This window comes from Argiope bruennichi, chromosome 1 (assembly GCF_947563725.1).
Source record: "Argiope bruennichi chromosome 1, qqArgBrue1.1, whole genome shotgun sequence".
Taxonomy (NCBI): domain Eukaryota; kingdom Metazoa; phylum Arthropoda; class Arachnida; order Araneae; family Araneidae; genus Argiope; species Argiope bruennichi.
This window is the reverse complement of record NC_079151.1, coordinates 80,463,732-80,485,306: the sequence shown is the minus strand read 5'-3', so window position 1 is coordinate 80,485,306 and position 21,575 is coordinate 80,463,732. Positions and strand designations below refer to the sequence as shown.

General features: G+C 27.7%; 1 protein-coding gene across 1 annotated transcript in view; it reads right to left on the bottom strand.

Annotated features, from left to right (window-relative positions):
* Nucleotides 1-717: 717 nt before the first annotated feature.
* The window catches only part of LOC129965932 (uncharacterized), a 34,476-nt gene continuing 13,618 nt past the window's right edge, over nt 718-21,575 (bottom strand). Inside the window, exons 3-11 of the mRNA XM_056080228.1 lie at nt 16,074-16,228; nt 14,712-14,788; nt 14,309-14,437; nt 14,029-14,106; nt 11,815-11,908; nt 9,393-9,460; nt 7,300-7,460; nt 6,242-6,300; nt 718-1,695 (exon numbers count right to left, since the gene is read on the bottom strand). Of these exons, the coding sequence (XP_055936203.1) occupies nt 1,144-1,695; nt 6,242-6,300; nt 7,300-7,460; nt 9,393-9,460; nt 11,815-11,908; nt 14,029-14,106; nt 14,309-14,437; nt 14,712-14,788; nt 16,074-16,228 (1,373 nt within the window). The 3' untranslated portion in view covers nt 718-1,143. The remainder of the gene's footprint in view (nt 1,696-6,241; nt 6,301-7,299; nt 7,461-9,392; nt 9,461-11,814; nt 11,909-14,028; nt 14,107-14,308; nt 14,438-14,711; nt 14,789-16,073; nt 16,229-21,575) is intronic.

Sequence of the window (21,575 nt, the reverse complement as noted above, 5' to 3'; positions counted from 1 at the left end):
CTATTAAAAATCATTTAACTGCTGATAGTTTAGGATTTGTAAAATTGGAGCGTTACATAGTAATGTAATATAGATGTAATATAACGTTACATAGTAATGTAAAATAGAACGTGTTTACATTGTTGAACAATATTTAAAAAATGATGAAATTTTGGCAGCTACAGTTCGAAAATTTGAAAATTGGTCCCCTAGATTGTGTGATTTAACACCAATGGATTTCTTTTATGGGTTATTTGAAGTCATTGAAGGAGGAGATACAATGTTGTATCAATGAAATTCAGCCACATTTATACAAAATGGTCACGGAAAATTTCGGCAAAACAGTGTGTATGTGCCAGCAAAGCCGTAGAAGCTATTTTCCCTATGTGTTATTCCATACATAATCCTATTCTGTGTACTTTACGATTGAATAAAAATATAACAATTTAAAGGAGAAAAAAACTTTTTATTTAATTCAAATCTTGCATTACCATGTTGTTCTATCGTATGACGCTCCATTTTCACTAACTCTAAACTATCAGCTGTCAAATGGGTTTTTTTTAAATAAGGTTTCCAACTCTTTACTGCACCAATGGTGACAAATTCAAATCTTGCGCTAATTTTGGGAGACCGTTTAAAATGCTTCCCCAGCAAAGCATTTTTAAACAAATTTTGATAGACATATACTATTTTAGAAACCTTATATCATTTTATTCACTGTCTATATACATTTCCCCATTTTGTATAAATTTTGAACTTTAATTTGAAACAGATAACAAATACAAAACTTTCTTGCTAAAATCATTTAAAAATAAACACACTTTAAAATTATTTATCATCCTTTACTTGTGTACTTTACAATTTTTTCGCTTCATTCCATCAGGAGATGTTCTTTCACTGCACCCGTCAGGATTAGCAAAAATATTTCCCTTTCAAACTTTCCAAAGTTTCACTTTCAAAAATTCCAAAATCAAAACTGTGAAAGAATTTTTTTATCACTCAATATAAAAACATTCTTTAAAAAAAATCAAAAAAGAAAAGCTGGCAATGGAGTGGAAAAATTACTAAGAAAATTATTTTAACAAATTAATAATAATACTTCAATAAAAAAAAAAATGCAAATGGATTTTTAAAAATTTTTAATTAGGAAGATTTAGTCTAGTTCTAGCTTTTAAACCTGATCAAGAATTCTTTAGATGTACAAATTAACAACTCCTTAGCAAGTTGTTTTTCATTATTCTGACTCAATTGCTTTATATCGGATCTTCTTCTTTTAAATTTCTTTTGTAGTTTATCACACTTTTCATACTGTTGTGTAGAAAGCAACATCTCATATAATGTCTCATAAAGTATTCTAAATTCTTTTAAACTTTTTGCTGGCTTTAATTTGTTAACAGGTAACACTGAACTACTTGCTGCATCTGTAGATGTTTCAGGTTCAGTCTTTATCAATCCTAAATGTTTGGCAAGCTTAATTCCTGTTGACTGTATAACAGCATCTTTTTGTTCTTTTTTGACATCGTCTGATACATCGGATTGTTTGATTTTTTGAAGTTTACTTTTTGCTATGTGAAATATTCCATCTATTGCTTTTATTTTGTATGGTGTAAGGACTTTTCTCAACATAACTTGTGAACCAACATCAAGGTTATTCCAAATATTCTTTAATTTTTTTAGGCTCCCTGCATTTCTTATTTTTTCAAGCAGCAGAGTTTGCTAAAAAAAAAGAAAGAAAGAAAAGAAATGTATTAATACATAAATAAAAAAAAACCAAAAAACTATAAGTCAGAAGAAAAAAATACAATAGAAATGAATTAGTTCAATATCTTAGAGGGATATGAAATTCAGAATCTTGACTTGTATACTTTGGAATCTTAAAAAAAAATATGCAAGGACAACAAAAACTGTTTGTTAAAATTATCAGATGAGCTATCTGATTTAATTTGCATTTGGTCTAATAATATCAGTAAAACAAAATATTAACTGTCTTATCATCAATTCTTTTTAATAGCTTCATCATGTAGTAATCCATTTTTTTAATTTTTTTTTTGTTTGTTACAAGAGATTTTGAAATAGATAATCAAAACCATGATTAATTATGTATAAGGCCTGAGTGCATATCGGAATGTGTAATTTCCCACAAATTTTCGCTGAAATGAATGTGACGGTCTTAGTTGTAGCAAGTCAGCTTCCATGAATAAAAATCACTGTTGGAAGATACACATATATTCAATCTCATATGCATTCTTTACTGGAATGTAAATGATAATTCCATAAATTAACATTTATTCTAAAACTTGAATTACTGCATATTGAGCCCCTTTAGAGGAATTCAAGGAGTTCAAGAGGAAAGAATTAATTATTTTATCTCTCCTGTGCTATTTCATTAAACAACATATTGTATCTAATTTTTTTAAAACCAGATAGCTCTTGATATAAACAATGATCAAATGAAGAAATCTCACAATTCTATAACATTAAATAATACAGCAAGTTTTCATTTGGTTAAATCTTATATATTAAATAATTGTGCAAAATATTTTTTAAACCTTGTGCTTACTTTTTTTTTTTTTTTTTTTTTTTTGCTTTGGATTTAAACATTTCTTTTGTTGCAACATCACATCAATGACAATAAAGACAACTAAAATTAGCCTTCTTTCATAAGACTAACAGTTGATGTATGCATTCGATACTTATCTCAAATTTGAGTCTCAATTGATACTTATCTCAATTTTGTCTGTTTAATTATTTTTTAGTTGATTAAAAGACTTATACTTTTAAAAACTTATAGCCCAATCATAAAAGCAGCTAAAAAAATCATCAAGGTTTTTTAATGAGTATAATTGTATTAAATTTTGTGGAATGCAAGTGTCAATTATTCTATTAAAAGTAAAATAATATATATAGGAATCAACAGTGTTACATTAATAATTTTGTATGATTTCTCCAGTCAGTATTTTCATGTGGAGATAATAAAAAAATAAAAAAATATCATTACTAAATTCAAATTTATTGGCAGGCAAATATCAGTATCTATCAACAGAATGCAACAATTATCTTGCCTTTTTCCTTTTGTGATATGTATTTTACTGAATCTCCAAATAAATTTTAATATTATTGAGAGATTAGATTAACTCTTCAACTGGCTGGAAAGTAAAAATTCATTCTTTGTACATTCAAGCATTTTAGTTTTGGGAGATTCAGGTGCTGGACAGTTGTCCAATGAATGAATTAATATTTTTGAAGACATTTTAGGTAGTTCTATTACATGACCAATTTGGGAATGTGTACATGATCATAGAAAGAATAATTGAATTTTACATAACTTTACAATAAAGAATATCCACAGGGTTCCAATTCTTATTGTCATACAAAATTCAAGGAATCTTCAATGACCTCTTTATTTAGAAAATTCCAGGACCATAAAATCCAAAATTTTATAAATATAAATGATGAATTTAAATTAAACATTTTCACTATTAGCATTCAAATATATTATTCAAATGTATTATTGCTATTTCAATATACTTAAGTGAAGAGCTAAAAATACTTGCTAAACTCTTAACTGGTCGAAACTTGCAATACAAAATAAGTTTCGAGAACACAATTCAAGTATTCTTATCGTTAGCTACCACATGGTTGCAACTGTTGCTAATATCACACAAACTACTACATCACATTTTAGACAAAACACAATTAATTAAAAAAATATTAATCCTACCAGAACCTCTAACCTTATTTTTAACTATTATTTGATAGAATAAAAATTTTAAAAAAAATGACATATACAAATCAACAAACTTTATTTATATTTAAATAAATTAAATGAAAATAAAGACTTATTCAACTATTTTAAATTTATATTTAAAGTTATATGGTTAAAGTGTCAATTTCTAAAACTATTTTATTCCACTATACATTGAAAATTTCTACTCTTCTTTGTATTTTCAGCTAGCTTATTTAGATTTCTACGGTGTAGAAATAGTTTTTTTACTTATTTGCAATTCATTCCACTTTTTATTTTAAATCATTTAGTTCATTTGCAATTCATTCCCTTTTTTATCTTAAATCATTTAGTTTATTTGCAATTCATTCTATTTACATATTCTTTTCATCATTTTGAAATTGTAATTCATAAATTAAGAATTAACTGAATAAAAGCTTCCTTTTGATATATTTAGAGCAAACATTTATGTATTTACTTACATATTATCTAAGTTCTTTTGTGATTTGAAAATTCTCTGCTCCCACACATTTTTTTTTAATTCATCTAAAATCATACATTTTGTAATTTATGTTTATTTAAAATTTAAATATTTAATATGTATATTTAAAATAGGCTTCAATAATTTGGTTTATTGAAAAATCTCCTTTCAACTATGGACTGGCAATCAGATAGTATTGTGATAGTACTAGAATCGTGACAACAATATCCTGATGACAATATGCATTGTTTGATCTAAATATTTTGATTAAAAAATTATCTATTTGATTTTGGGATTCTTCAAAACTTGATGGAATTCCAAGCCATATAATTCAAAAAAGTTATTAAATCATAGTAAAATAGAATAAAATTCTTTCACTTGTAGTCACATGGAATCTACAAAGAAAGAAAAAAAAGTTTTCATTTTATTAAAGCAGAGCTTGTTTAGACATTCTCCTTGATTCTAAATAAATCATAATCTTGGTAAATATCTAATTGAAAGAAATGTTATCCAAAACTACGAATGAAAATATACAGCCATTCATGTTTCAAATATCTTAGATATTTTTGCGAAATGTTTGTTCTGATTTGTAAGTTTAGTATTCTGTCCTCAGATAATCACGCACCAACTTTGTTAATATCAGCATATTTATCTTTATTTGGAGAATAAAACTTCAAAACACTACTACCATATATATCTATATATTTGATCAAATTGGTGACAGTTGATATCAATATATATATATCTTTATTTGAAAAATCAAACTTAGAAATGCTATTTACGTTTATTAAGTCTTCAAAATCATGATTTTTCATGACACTGAAAATTTTGAAACAGCCAATTAACACATTTTTCATATTCAGTGTTGAAAATGATTTTTTTTTTTACAAAAGAGTCTTTCATGTAGAATATTAAGAATGGTGACAAAAATTTTGTCCATGATAAGAAAAACCTTAGTTTGATAGATAGGTTTTGATCTTTTCTACCTTTTGCTACAAATATATATCTAAACTCTGACAGGAAATATGGCCTTTTCAACTTTCTTAATATCAAGTCATTTGATATTTCAATGTTATTTTCAGCAGCAGATGTATTTTCTAGTCACTTGGTTCAGCGAAAATTCTTGGAAAGTTTCAGACATTTTAAGTAAATCCTCCCATTCCCAGTCCTGACAAATCTTTGAAAAATTAATATACAGATAAAAATATTCAAATAGAAACTATTTTAATCAAATTAGAGAAGTTAAAATTATAATTAATAAAATTGGAAAGATGCCCATAAAATTATTATAGAAACACACTCATTGTCTGAAAGTACAGATTTCAGGTCTTTCAGCCCCTCTTTGAAATTACTACAAATTGCAAAATTTGCTATAATATAGATATTAAATCTATGTTATACAATTTTATCCATCTGGTTCTCTTCGTTTTATAGTTATCATGTTAACTTACATTGAACAGATAAATCTTCTCTGCATAAATTTTGTTTAAAATTGATAGATATTTTAAAATTTGGTGTAAAATTTTTTTTACCAAATGTCATCTATCTAGCTCAAGGCCTTTTTGAGTTATTTTTGTCACATACAGATGGAGACACATATTCTCAATTTTTGCTTTTCGAACTCAGGGAGGTTTAAAATGTGGAGATTCATCAAAATCTGCATTTCGAATTTTTTGACAATTACTTTTCTTTATACTTGGTATGCAAGAAAGGAAAGATTAATAGGTAGAGAACAATAGCATTTCACCTTAAATTAAAACACATTTTGGTACATAGAACTCGGAATGAATAAATTTCTTACAATTAACCTAAATAATAACAAATAATTATAAATTTTCTTTTATATATGGATAAAACAAAATAACTGCAAAAACTGAAGCAGATGTCATAATTCATCAAAATTTAAATAAATGAGAAAAAAAAATTTTAATTGAATTTCTAAAAACACTTTAATAAATGAAAACTAACTGCAATTACATAAAATACATATACAATAAAATATATACGAAATAATCAGTGTATTATTTGTAAAAGTGTATATAAATAGGTACACTTACTGCTTTTGTGAATCCTTTTTTTAGCTCTTTTTTATGCTTCTTTGGTCTTGGAATAACTTCTATTTAAAGGGGAGAAGAAATTAAGGATAATATTAACATAAATGCAAGCACTTTTTAAAATCTTAAACAGAATCCATAGTGAGAAATATATGCAAAAATTAAGCACTTTTAAACATCTTAGTAGGGGGGGGGGAATTAAACATATTTATACATGCATGGATACATGAACTCAAATATTTTCTAGGCACAGGAATTTTTCTGCCTTATCATAAATTAGTTTTTATAGGAAAATTTTTAAAAATATCTATTTTTTTTCATTTAAATTATTTTTTTAAGTTTAAATATTTGATTAAAAAAAATTTCAGATTTTAACTGAAATATTCTAACATGTTACAGGAATTCAAAAAATATTTATAAATTTGTTTAGAGACTGAATCTAGCTTCATCATTTATTTAAATTAGCAATATAATTATTTATATTAGAATTATATATATTACATATATAATTTATTTAAATTACCAACAATTAATAAAAGAAAGTTTTGAAAATTTGAGTTAAAAGCAAATTGAATAGAATCCATATATATTAAAAACATTGAAGATTCAAATAATCAGTAAATTGGACAAAAATGGCCTACAAAATTATTTTCACAAGACATTGACAGGGGTTCCCTAACACTAACATCTATGTCAATTACACAAAGGAACTATAATTAATTCAGAAAACTAAATTTATTATTACCAGTTAATGCTGATAGATTTTAGTTGCAATAATTTTTCATTTAAGTTCAAAATTTTTTTAAAAATCAGAAAAATTACAATTAAATAACTTCTATGTCAATAATTTTTACATCCTTATGCATACAATTTAAAAGAAAATAACACATAAAAAGAAACTGGCTATTTTTTCCCTAATTTTTAAAATGACCCAAATTTTAACATTAAAATGACAAAAATCTGACAGTATTATCTTGTATTTATGAATTAAATTGAATGAATTAAAACATACAGAAATAAATATAGAAAATATAAAATATATATGCATTGAAAATTATTACCTCCCACATCATCTTCTAATTGTAATTGACTTGTTTCTTCTACAATAACACATTCATCGTCATTCATATTATCAGAAACTTCAGCTGATTTTGCACCATTTTCTTTTTTCTCAAAGAACTGAGATAAAAAAGCAAGTTCGGTTTTTGGTATCTGTTTTGGTCTAAAATATAAAAAGCTATAATTAAAAACAAGACAAAAAATCATTTCATATTAAAAATTCTTAACAAAAGAAGAAAAATATATCCTACAAGTAAAATATGATATTCAGATATAAAACATTTGTTTGCATCTTACTGCAAAAATAGGCTTTACTGTTTTATAGCAGTTAATAATTCTTTTAAAAGTAATCTGTATGTGATGGCGCAGACAATGAATACATTATAATACACTGATTGAAAGTGTAGGATAAAGTAAAGTAAATGATTGAATTTAAGTTTGATGATAGAGAGGATGCGAAAAAATCATATACAAGGTGTTTCATACTTCTACATACACATTTCAGTAGAATGCAGTCAATAATTCATGACAAAAAAAAATTATCACTATAGTACAAACTTTATGGATGATTCAAAGTGTGAATCCATTCTTGGTGAGGCAAATATTCAAAATAAGCCAAAACTACCTTTTACTACATTCACAGCAACAAACACTCCAAAGAGATGTTTCTATCAGATATTTCAACGATTTTTTAAAAAAGTTTTGCATGTTGCAACTATGCAATGACAACTCAACAAATTTATCTCTACTAATCATAAAAGAGAATTTTTTTGAACCTGTATGTTAGTGATTCACAGAGCAAATTATTTCATCAAGAATGCAAAATTTGGCAAAATATGTTATAGAGGATGGAAATTTAAAGAAATTTATTTAAAAAATTAAGTGAAATGTTGTAGTTTTTCCATAATAACTTCGGAAAATATCATTGCACAAAAATGATTCTTACAAGTTTTAAAATTCAAAAAAGAAAACATCTCTCAAATGTAACCAATTTAGTTGCAATTTATATTTTTTTAAATTTTGGCAAATTTTTAAAAATATTTTTTGCATAATGTTCAACAATATTTTCATTGTTGCAGTGAATTTTAAATCATTTTCATTGTTTTGCCAAATACTTTATCACAAGATTTTGTTCTGTTGTTGAAAGTTAAAGAAGAAAAATTCTGATTATTATTTGACCAGTTGCATAAGATATCAGAAAATGAAGAAATAAGTTAAAATAACATAGTTTTATTGCCTATCAAAATTTGAAACTTTAAAATACTTTGTTTAGGGAATCAAGAATATCAAGGTATAAATAAAGAGATTTAATTGAAATTAAGTGCAACTAATATTTCCTGAAAACCACTAGTATTTAACAAGTAAGAAAAAGACATACCTTTTTTGTCAGTCAAATTGATAAAATTATATTTTACTTGAGGTGTGTACATAAAATCTGAATTATCTCTGACCATCAAATTATGCTTTAATCATATTAAATAATTATTACTATATCTGAATCAAAAATAATATTTCTTACTAAGTTTTATAATTTCTAATAAAATAATCATTCAAAGTTGTTAAAAGTAAAATTTCATATGTATAATAGCTTTTAAAATAATTCCCTTTCTGCTTTTAGACATTCCCTTAAATATTTTTTTAATATAAACAAAGTGATAGATCTTACTCTCTAGCAACATAAAAGTTGCTAATGTTATCTGAATTTTATAGTTTTTCAATAAGCTTCCTTTTCCACTCATCAACATCACTGTCACTACAACTAATGATTATCAACAATATTTTTATAAAAACAGCATCTTATAGAACCTATAAATGCCATTTCATAAGAAAAATGGAATGAATAACCTAAAATGCAAAATTCAAAATTAAGGACTTAAAAAAATAAAGTATTAAATATTATTCTAAAGTATAAAAAGTGAAGAATAAGATAAAACAAAAAATTTGCCATCTCATTTGTATTCAAACCATAATAACAAAATTTTTCAATGAAATAGGAACACAAAAATTTAAATATAAGCAAACAGAATAATTACTTCATCATATTATGTAATTTACTAAGTAATAAAATTAGTTAAATAATGAAATAATTTGTTACTTGAGTAATTCGGCTGCTTCTGGATTCAACCAAGCCTCCAAGTCTTTAGGCAATTCAAGAGGTTTGGGCTATAAAGAAACATCAGAAATGCCAAAAATTATTATTAATGGACTATCCCAAAATGAAACATATTATCAATACTGTGTTCATTATCCAAAATTCATGGAACGATAATTATATACATAAATTATTCTATTCTTGGTTCATTCATAATCCAAAAACAGAAAGGGAGGGGGAGGGAAAGATAGAGATAACACTAAGAGAGCTTCTTTAGTAAGTAATGAATCCAATTCTAATGTTTTCTGTTTTAAAATGCACGAGTTGAAAATGAGCATTTCAGAGCTATTAAACAATAACAAACTTATCTGATAATTTCTGGTATTCATTGTATAAAACAGATAATATTTTGGCAAAAATTCATTAATTCTAGTACAACCAAGCTAAATGATATCCAAACAACGTTGCCAAAAATAAGCATGTCTAAAGCTTTATTTTCATTCAGAAAAACTGCAGAAATTTTCTACAAACATTGCTAAAAATAAGCATGTCTAAGGCTTTATTTTCATTCAGAAAAACTGCAGAAATTTTCTGTATTATTTTATACTATTGCATAAATTTAAAATCTTGCATTAGTTCTCAAATAATTACCATTTCATTTTTTTTTTTTTTTAATTCTTAGAACAAAAACATATGTTTCCTTAAAAAAACGACTTTAGCAAATTATTTTTAGCTTCACAACTTTTAAGTATTCAGCAATTTTACTAAATTAAAATAAAAAGTTATTTTTTAAGATAATTTCCAATTGAAAAAACCCGAAATAAATAAAACAAAGGAGGTAAAAATAACATTCCTTAAATATGCAGACAAACAAGTGAAACAAAAAAGTTAAATTAAGAGTTCACTTTGCTTTATTGGTTTTGACAGCAGAGGTTTCTTTTGTATAATATAAATGTACCACTGTGCAAAGATAATACCTGTCTTGCAACATGACATAGATCTTTTCTGAGTCATCTTAAAGATTTCAGCCACAGTCAACTATCTTACCCATCAGCAAAAGAGAGTAAAACCATTTATTTATTATTTATTTGAAAAATAACACTAATATTAAATATTGTTTAATTTTTCAAATCATATTTAAATAATAAAATTAATGAAAAGCTATTATTTCCTACCAACAGACAGATCATTATTTCCTTAATTTATAAGAAAATTCCAAAATTTAATAAAGATAAGGATTGCATGAGAAAGGAAAAATTATCCACTAATTTCAATGAATCTAACAATATGTTACTCTCAACATATTACAAGGATTAAAACTAACTGTAAGAGCAATTAACTTTCTAATAAATTTATCTATACAAAATTTTAAATAATTTTCAATACTTACTTAAAAGCTTGCTTCATTAATATTAATAATATAATGACTTAATCGTCCACGCTACTTGAAACTAATGGGAACAGAATTTTAATCCTTTAGATATGAAATTAAATATTTCATTGAAAAAAAGTTATTGGACTTTTTTTTTTCTTTCAGAATCACTTGAAAATCTGCACTACAAATGTATATTTACATTACCATAAACACACAATAAATTAAGAAATTAATTCTGATTTATCATTATTTTGAAGAAATACTCTAGCCAAAATACACTTTACAGTAAATCAGAAAAATATAATTAAAAGCTACAATGATTTGAAAGGTAAATTCGGGAATTTTCTTTTATATTTTAAGCAATAAAATAAGTTTTTTATAAGAAATGTGCATACAGGATAATACAAATAAAAATATTTTTTATAAAATAACTATATAAAAAATACTTTAAAAAATTATTTTCTGAACCTTTAGGCAAATGTCTGCTACTTTGAATGAGTTATACAATTGTAAATGACTTTGAACTTTTGTAAATATGTAATGCATTTTAAACAAACTTGTTTAATCTTCTAGGCAATTTAAGCTTGATGTGACAACTAGATTTCAGTGTAATAAGCTTTTAAAATGTATTTTTAAGAGTTCATTGGCAAATGATCAAAATTTCCTAATCAAAATTTCTTTAAAAAAAAATAAGGACATGATGACATGAGGCTCAAAAAAGGAAAATTCAGCTGCATGGAAATTTCACAAATACTTCAACATATTTCAATTTTTTTCAATGTCTTTGGCATATCTTTGCTCAGAGCAAATGTTTTAAGAAACCATTTGAAGAAACAATTGTCACATGTGCTTTTTTTTTATACATCTAGATTTTTTAAAAACAGTTATGAGAATTTCATTCTTTCCTCCCCCAAGGAATGTGCTCTTAATAATATGAAAACCAAATCGTAAAAATGACAGCACTTCATTCTAAGAAATATCAATAAGGATATTAATTTAATCAAATTACTTTAAGTCATCAAATTTAACTAAAAATGAAAAGTAACATACCCATTCCACAGTTCCTTTTTTAAGCTTACCACGCCAAATGTAAAGCTTATTGTAGATATCAAATATTTGAACGAGGAGACCTCTGAACAATATACTAAAAATCGAAAGAATAAATACAAAATTTTACAGATCTTGTACAAAAAATTTTGAAAAATAATTTAAAAAAATTTTTTATGCATATGTAATGTTTAATGTTATTACTCGATTGTTATTAATAATAAAGACAGTTAATATAATAACTGCTGTAAATAATAAACAGTAAAATTATTAACATTTGGTTAATGTGATGAATACATCATTTTTACTGGCTGTTATTAGATATGATTAATAGCATCAACTGTAATATATATACTATTATGTATATACATATGAATAGATACTTTCAAACTTTGAAGTAATGTCATCAAGAATAATAAAATAGCACCATCATGAAAGACAATGCAAGAAGCATATACTTAAAAAGTTTCATCGCCAAAAATCATTCCCTCTCAACCCCCCCCCCAAAAAAAACCCTGCAAATTGTAGTAAATGCATTTCATTTCAAATTAATAAAATAATTTTAATCATTTAAAACATTTATTACACTAAATGCAGAATAACCAGAAAAAATTGGCTATTTTTAATATGGAAAAGTAAGCAGACCATAGCAACTATCCAATATATAAAAGGATAATTGAGAAAAAGAACTGTTATCAACAACCTTTTCTCAACTATCAAGTAATACAAAGCCTATATCAATAAATATAGTATTAATAGATACAAATTCTTACAGACTTCTGATACATTGTTCTTAGATAATATTAAAACACAGAGTTTGTTTAAAATATAAGTTAAAAGGAAAATTAAAACATCAAAAACATTAAGATTCTATGAATGTGGAAATCCCTCATGCCTTAATTTCCTCTTTTTATTGCTAACAATATTAACTTATCAATTATTGTTAAAAGTAAACAATCTATGATCATGCATAACAATAAAAAATAATAATAATAATAATAATCTTAGATTAATCCATAAAATATTGCACACATAGAGATATTATAAATATGTGCATATGAATAAACTATCTTTGTTATTAACTGCATATATTTTGCTATGTATAGTCTAACAAAAGATAAGGAAATTTCGTAGGGGATAATTGGGATTAATGTATGAAAGTTTTGAATGGCTTGATTATTTTAATATATTTTTCCAGAAGATTAATAAATGGCATAAGAAGTTTTAGTTTAATAAACTTATTTATATTTTAATTTTAAAAAAAGTTTTGGTAAGTGGTATTCCAATTACAAAAGTTGTCAATTGATGGAAATCTGCTGAAAAGGACAATAATTTTATTTACAAAAAAATTACTATATTGACTATAAATGAGCTCATTATTGAAAGGGTTAACATTCATTTGAACTCAGTACTAATAACTTTCAAAAATTATGGTCCTCATTAAATTCTGAGATCATTTATCTGGATTAAGTAGGACAGCGTGAAGTTTCATCAGACTGATTTTGAGTTTATTATTCAGAATATGCTGTAACATGTATCAATAGAAAAAGAATATTTGCTTGATACTGGGTAGTGTTTATATCATTTATTTTATTTATAATGTCTGAATCCACACAATTTCTTCCAGTGAGATCACTTAAAGAATGTTATATCAACAAATTATCATGAAATGGATGGAAATGGAACAAATCATCATCAAGTATACTGTTGCTAATTTTATACTTTACTTGTAGCATTTTTCAGCTATGGTTAATGAGAAATTCAAGAACATTCTCTTGTAATTTCCAAAAATTTAAGAGCATTATCTTGCAATTCAAAAAAATCAGCATCAACTGACAGCATTCAAAATTGGAATACTACTTATTGATGATATTTACATTAACGCAAAGAAAAATATTAGCAAAAATTCCCCATCTAATTCATAAATCTCCTGAATGGATAATTATCATATTTTATATATATATAATTATCATACTTTGCATACCATACTATTTTAAATTTGTCAGTTATTTTCTTGGATACCCTTCAAAATAATTATATAAAAAAGCTACAATTGTTTAAAAAGTGAAATACGATCACAATGATATCTGGGTACCAAATTATTAAAGAATTACATTATAGGGATTATGCATATTTTATATTTATTGCATTTATATATGGCAACAATGATAACGATGCAATAAGAATGGAACAAAAGATAGAATAAGAATTACTTACTTTACTCTTGCAGTAACAGATGTTGCCATCATCAAATTTAAAATCAAATGTCCTACTCTTAATCTCTGAATAAGATAACTAAATATAAAATGGAGGAAAAAAATAAGTATCTTTATAAATAAATCATAGCATTCAAACTACATCTCTTCAGCAATACAATACAGAATTACTTAAATATAAAATTCATTCCAATAACAGTGAAATAAAAATTCAAGAAAAATATATTGAATCAAATTAGCATTAAAATAGACACCTTCAAATAGTAGTACCAAAAGCTTACCAGAATGTTTCTCTGGAATAGTGCAGCGCTTCACATATTAACTTTGCAGCTGACTGAGTTCGAAGTAAGACAAATTCAAGTTGTTGACAAGAAGGCAATTGTATTGGTGAACTCTGACTTTGAAGGCCACTAAAAATTTTTAAACAGAATTGATGATTGGGGGAAAAAGACTCACAATGTATTTTACTTATAATTATATTACAAGGAAAAATCCAGAAAATTTAACAAAATATTCCTTAAATTGGGATTAGAAAAAAAGCCAAAAAAATGTACACATGGGAAGAAATTTGGCAGAGAAACCAAGTTCATTTCAAATGAGCTAGTTTTTTACATTTAGTAATTTAACTAAAAAATAAGATGAAAATAAAATAAAAACCAAAATTTTAATGAAATTTCTACTTACGCTAAAAATTTCTCAGCAAGGTCTAAATAAGCTTTAGAAAGATTCAGCAAAACCATTTTTCGAAGACAAATCCCTACCTATAAAATGTTATAACAAAATTTATAAATAGTTCTTACTATTAAATGCCCTCTTTAAACTTTTAAATGCTGTTAGCTTCTTTGTTAACAACTTTCAATTGAATGTTAATTTTATTGTAAGCTGCAAGTCATTTGCATTTAAAGTCACTTTGACTGAAGGCTTCAAGGTTTAATATATTGGGAAATTTGAATTGTATTTTATGAAATATAAATATATTTTTTAAATTTCCAGATTTTTTTTTTCTTTTTTAGATATGATAATTGTCAAAGCTTGTTAAGATGAAGATGAAATTATGGCATACTTTTAACTATGGATTGCAAAGCATAATTATATTAGAAACATCGCCCTACAAATAATAATATTTTGAATGCAGTCTTTGAATATCATTATGCATGAATTATTCTTTATGGTATTATTATCTATGAAATTTTAAATAAATTTGCATCACATCCCCTCTCCCTAATTTTGTTGGAAAAATTCTGTAATCATTCATTTTTATAAACTTTCAAGTCAGATTTTTTTTTGGGGGGGGGGATTACATGTACAGTAAAATCAAAACTAAGGGGAAAAAATGAAATATCTATCACAAAAATTAATATGCAGAATATCATAAAATTTTATTTGTAAATATAGCTGCTAATACAATCAATTGTTAATCAAAAAAAATTTGTTTTTTTTCTTCTTTTTTTTTAATATAACTTTTTTTTATTATTATTATTTTTTATTTATTTTTTGCATCCATAAAGAAATTCTTCTTCAATATGATTTCACAAATAATTAAGAATCCCACTCCTAATGACAAACCAGTAATATTCTCCTTATAGAAGGCACATCATAATGGGGGTATTTTGCAAAGGAATATGCAGTATCATGAGGTCAATATATAGGTTCTCATAATTCTTTGGATTAAAAGAAAAATAGTTATTCATGTATAAGAAACTTTTCCAATTTACTTTATTTTACATTGTTTTACACTTGTAATTATGAATAATTACACAAAAAAATTATGCAGTATATCTATATATATATGTACAAAGGCTTAAATGGTTCTTTAAAAAATTACCAGCCATTTTAATAATAAACAACAAATTAATGTATTACTCACGAGTATTTCTTGAACCTTTAAATAACAAAATAATAATACGGCAAAAATGCAATGAGTGAGATTAAAATTTTTCTGCAAGAAAGTCTTCATTAATGATATCTATTTAAAAGAAATACTTTTTTTTTCATAGAAAAAACAAATAAATAGATGGGGGGGGGATAATTTCAGAAACTACTTACTCTCTGAAGTAATTGCAAACATTTGTCACAATGTAAAATTCTTTTATATTTCTCTTGAACATTCCGAAAAACTTTTATTTCTGCCCAAATGGGATGATCTTGAGTGAGCACTTCAGCAGATGTTGTTAACAAGCTCACTAGTCTTGGCAATTCTTCTACAAAAGGCAATTATAATGAAACAGAATAGTTAATGAGCTATTAAATTATAAATTTATTTTAGAAAAAAAAACTATTTTATAAAAGAAAAAAACTAGAGGAATGTTTTTCCTGAAACTTTCTCACATATTCTTTAACAAAAATGTTATCCTCCACCCACCACTTTAAACAGTGAGTCTTGAGGAAGAACACAAATGCCTTGGAGCAAACTTTTAAGAGAAAATCTTCAAAGCAAATAAAATATATCTAAATAAATCTTCTCATCTTTAATGAGACTCTTGCATCTACCTGATGCCTTTACGGCTGTCGATTCAATTAAAAGACACAACACTTGCTAAAAGAACAGAACAGTACAATACATCTTTATTTTAAAACAACAAGATATATATATATATATATGGAAGCAGTAACACGTCACTAGGCAACGGCACAATTGGAAACAATTATTCAACTCATTTCAGTTCCCAATATCCTCCCCCCCCCCTCTTTTGAGCTGACAAAGGAAGGCTCAACACCTCTGGGGTTTCTTTACGAGGCAACCAATTCTAGTAACTGTAGTATCATGAGGAGGTGCAGGCAGATGTTTGCACACCAATTGGAGAATCAGAAACTGAGTAAGGATCCACAGAAACTTTAGAAGCATAAGGAATTTCAGCTGGATGCTGAGGAACATCAGAAATTGAGTGAGGATCCATGGAGGCATCAGCAGCCTTCTCGACATTAGTGTCTTGAGAACTTAAAAGTTTCTGAACCTGAAAAATAGAATCATTATTTGGGAGTTCTAAAGGGTATATTCTCTGAATTGGGCGCAGGAAAACCCCATTTTCAGTTTTCAACTTTACAGTCCAAACTTTGTCGTCTTTTCCAGGCAGTAATTCCAGCACTCTAGCGAGCAGCCAATTCAAATGTTTCCTGCGATCAACAAACAAAAACACTAGGTCCTCTACCCTGACGGATAGACTTTCTTTGTTCAGGCTCCGATTCTGTATTAACTGACCCTTCGAAAACGTCTTTTCAATTCCTCCAAGAGTCTCTCTCTGTACTTTACCCTTTGACGGTAATGTTTTGCATCAATTCTATCGATATCAGAAACTCGAGATTCCGATTTTTTAAGTAAAAACATTGCTGGAGTAAGGGGAGCTAAGTCTCTAGGATCTTCAGAAAGGTAAGTTGGAGGTTGTGAATTAATAACATATTCTGAATCACACAAAATAGTATAAAGTTCTTCATAATTCAATATAGCTTTACCTAAAGTACGCCTAAGAAGGTCCTTCAAAGTTCTAACAATTCGCTCCCACCACCCACTCCACCAAGAGGCTGTTGGGGGATTGAATTTCCAAGTGACTCTAAGTATATCAACTGTCTCAATAACCCTATTCCAATCAACTTCCCGTAGGCAATTATAGGCTCCTTTAAAGTTTGTGTCATTATCCGAGTACACAACTTTTGGTCGGCCTCTTCTTGCAATAAAACGTCTCAAAGAAAGTAGAAACGTGTTTGTATCTAAAGAAATTAGCAGTTCCAAATGAACGGCCGTACATGCAGTACATGTAAGTAGAACTACCTGTGCTTTGTCACCATGTTTCAGATACAAAGGTCCAGCTGGATCAATTCCAACTACTTCAAAAGGGAATACATTCTTAACCCTATCATAGGGCAAGGCTACAGGATGGATCGGACACCAATGATTTTGCCTTAAATCCCTTACATTCCATGCAACAATTGATTAACTCCTTCCACTTATAATCCAGAATTTTTCTCTCAAAATACACTAAGAATCCGAGTTCCAGCATGGCAATGTAATTTATGGTAATGCTCAATTAACTGCTGGGTAAAGCTACATTTATCAGATAACAATATTGGTGAAATGAAGGATAGTTTGACAATACGCTTGGTTATTCGCGTTTTAACCCTAAAAATACCATCTGCATCAACAAATGTTTCACAAACAGGGATACAAGAGGACGAAAAATATTCCCTCTGAACCCTTTTGATTAAATACGACTCAGCAACATCCTTTTTCCTGTAAAGAAAGTTACCCAATTTTCCTTTCACTTCGTTTACCTCTGACATTATCAATAAAACGCAAAACCCATGCTGCAAGTCTAATGATAGACTCATAACTGGAAAATCTAATGGCATACCAAGGGGGATTTTCAATTCTAAATTCAAATGAATTTTAAGCATTTCTTGCTCAGTTCCCTCACAAAAAATAGTTCATTAGCAGGCCATAAGTTCTAGCTTCGGAATTGATATTTCTTTCATAGGAGCAACTCGTATTATAGCTCGCACAAGACGCATTTTAATACTAGAATCATCCTCAGTTATCATGAATACACAAGCAGCATACGATTTTCCACAAGCGTCCATGAAAACATGCAATTCTGAATTTTCATTTATCTCCAAATACCTAGGAATGCATACTTAATCAAACTCAGCCGTCTCTTGCATCCAATCCGAAAACTCTTTCTGCAAGTTATATGGTAAAGGACTATCCCAAGAAACTCTGGTTCTCCAAGTTTCCTGCAGCAATAACTTGGAAATCAAGATAGCAGGCCATAATATGCCAAGAGGGTCGAATATCTGTTGCACCAAGGATAACACAGTTCTATTCGAGTGAATCTGTGTAGCATTCAATTTCAATGCAACGCTGCATCTAAGTGTGTCGTTGTCCAAGTTCCATACTATTCCCAAAGGAAAAGTATCTTCAGTGCATTTAGAAATACAAGAATTGGAGAGGTTACTTTCCCAGCCTCGCAAATTGAAACAAGCACTAGTCAACAATTTCTGGGATTGTTCTATGAAACGCACCATTTCTTCTAGAGAAGTTGCTCCTGTAACGCAGTTATCGACATAAAATGAGTGTTTAAGCATCGAAACACTTATGAATATTCTTTGGGAGGGTTTTCAAATGAATGATGCAGGGAAGCCATTGGTAGGAAAGGGCTAGATGTCACACCGAACACTACTCTACAATGTCTATAAACAATAAAATTTTCAGCTTCGTAAGGAAAAATAAAACGCAAGAAATCTCTATGTTCAGAGTAAGGATTGCAATACCGGACCAAAATTTCAATACCGGTATTCGGTATTTTTTAAATCTTAATACCGGGATACCGGTTTTAATACCGGTATTAGAAATTTTAGAAAAAGAAAGAAGACACAGGTGTTTTCTTAGTTTTATTTGCCAGTTTTATTAAAAGGGTAAATATCACAAAAAAATAATTTGTAACTTATAAATTATAACAGTATATAAAGAATCACAAAAAAGTAAAATTACAACTTATTTATTTAAATCACAAAAAAAGTGTAAATATCACTATTCAGTTTGTGGTACTATTACAAATTTTTGAAATGTGATCTAAAAAAACATAATGCATCAATTGTACTGTCATTACGCCTGAAAAGTAATTTTGTGTAAAAATTACCAGCTGTCGAAAACGCTCTTTCGCATCTACGCTAGTTGGTAGTACTGTTAGCAATACGCGATATACTTTTTCCAAGTATTTACCTCTAAATCCCTCATCTTCAAATAAATCGATTTCTAGTCGGATGGTTTTGGATATAGCTAATTTCTGTATGTATTGTATTTTGGTTTGTTGAATTTTTTTTATTTGTCGCTCATTCTAATTTTTGTTCAAGAGACAATTCCTTTTCACTATCGACAGTAGTGACATCATAATCTTCGATAATTGAACCGAATTTTGTATGTGGATAGGTTTGTGGGGAAAAATTTTTAAGAAACTTTAACTTAACTAATTTAATCAGATTTGAATATTGGTTCTTTTCTTTTCTTCTTTTCATTTTCATTTTTAAAATCATTAGAATTATGTAAATATCATAAGACATATAATTCTAATATATAATTCTTCAGATACTAATGTGTGCTGTTCTTTCATTGACTGCAACATGAAATTTATTGTTGCATTAGCTGTTAATAAATTAGAATCTCTCCGACATAATGCCTCAATAGTCAGTTTTATTGGAATTAGAACTAATTAGTTCTGGATCTAAAGTCGATTTCACCATCTGAAAAACTAATTTACAGGTTTAAGTCGAGTATTGCTTTTTGGTTTGGATTTCTCAGTTTCAAAAATCGTTCCATCATTAGAAGTAAACTGTTCCAACGTGTTTTAGAATCTAATATTAACATATATTCTGTTTTATTTTCAGTTAGTATATATTTTAGTAATACTTCCTTTTTATAGGGGAACGTTTAAATATCTTAACAATTTTTCGAACTTTATAAATTATAGGAAGCAATTCTTGATGGATTAATATTTCATCCTCATTAGCAATATCTTCTTCAACAATTACATTGTCATTATCTTCTTTGTCAATATCACTCTCACTCTTACTCTTTTCAAAGTTGGAATCCGAAGTGTCTATATCCACAGTATTTGGATTCTGTAAAAACGCTTTCTTTGGCGAGGGGTTTCTTTTGTATGAGCAGTAGAGACAGTGATCACACCTTTTTAGTCCCAAAATTTTTATTCACAGGTTCATAAGGGACACAGCACAGATTACGACACAAAATTATGAAAATATTACAAGAAACAACATCACGATCTAGCAGAGCGACCTTCCTCTGCTGCCTCTCAGCCAGTTCTCTCTCTCCTTCTTTTTCTTCCCCCACTTCCGTTAGGCAAGCGGGGTTACTCTCAGGGGTGAGACGGGTTGCCAAAATTGGCATGTCTTACACGCCCCACCTAAGCATAAAATTAGCCCACAGTGGCTGATTTTATTACATTCATGAATAATATATAAATATACAAAAACACTATAACCTACTTACAAAATCAAAATCCAATAAATTCAAAATGATAAAAACTAATATAACATGTATACTGGTTTCATACATATGCAAATATCAAAAATACAGACATAACTCTTTTTTTTTCTTTTTTTTTTTTGTACAAGTGATGAATTATTTCAGTCGTGATAGAGCGTCCGCACCTCGATGCTGTACACCAGGTCTATGTGTGATGGAATGATTCCACCTTTGTAGAGCTAGAGCCCAACGGGTTAGCTTTGGACTTTTAGGAGTGGTTTGGTTCAGATATTTAAGAGGATTGTGATCAGATATGATCTCCACCTTAGCACCATAAATCCACTTATCGAATTTATTCAGACCATATAGCACTGCCCAAGCCTCTTTCTCAATGCTTGCCCAGTTCTTTTGTGCAGCGTTGAATTTTTGGCTGGCAAAAGCTATTGGTTTGTAAGACCCGTCAGCATCTTGCTGAGTTAAACAGCATCCTACACCATGATCAGATGCATCACAGTGTATCTGGAATGGCAAGTTGGCATCAGGGGTAGCAAGACTAGTAACCTCACAGAGTAATT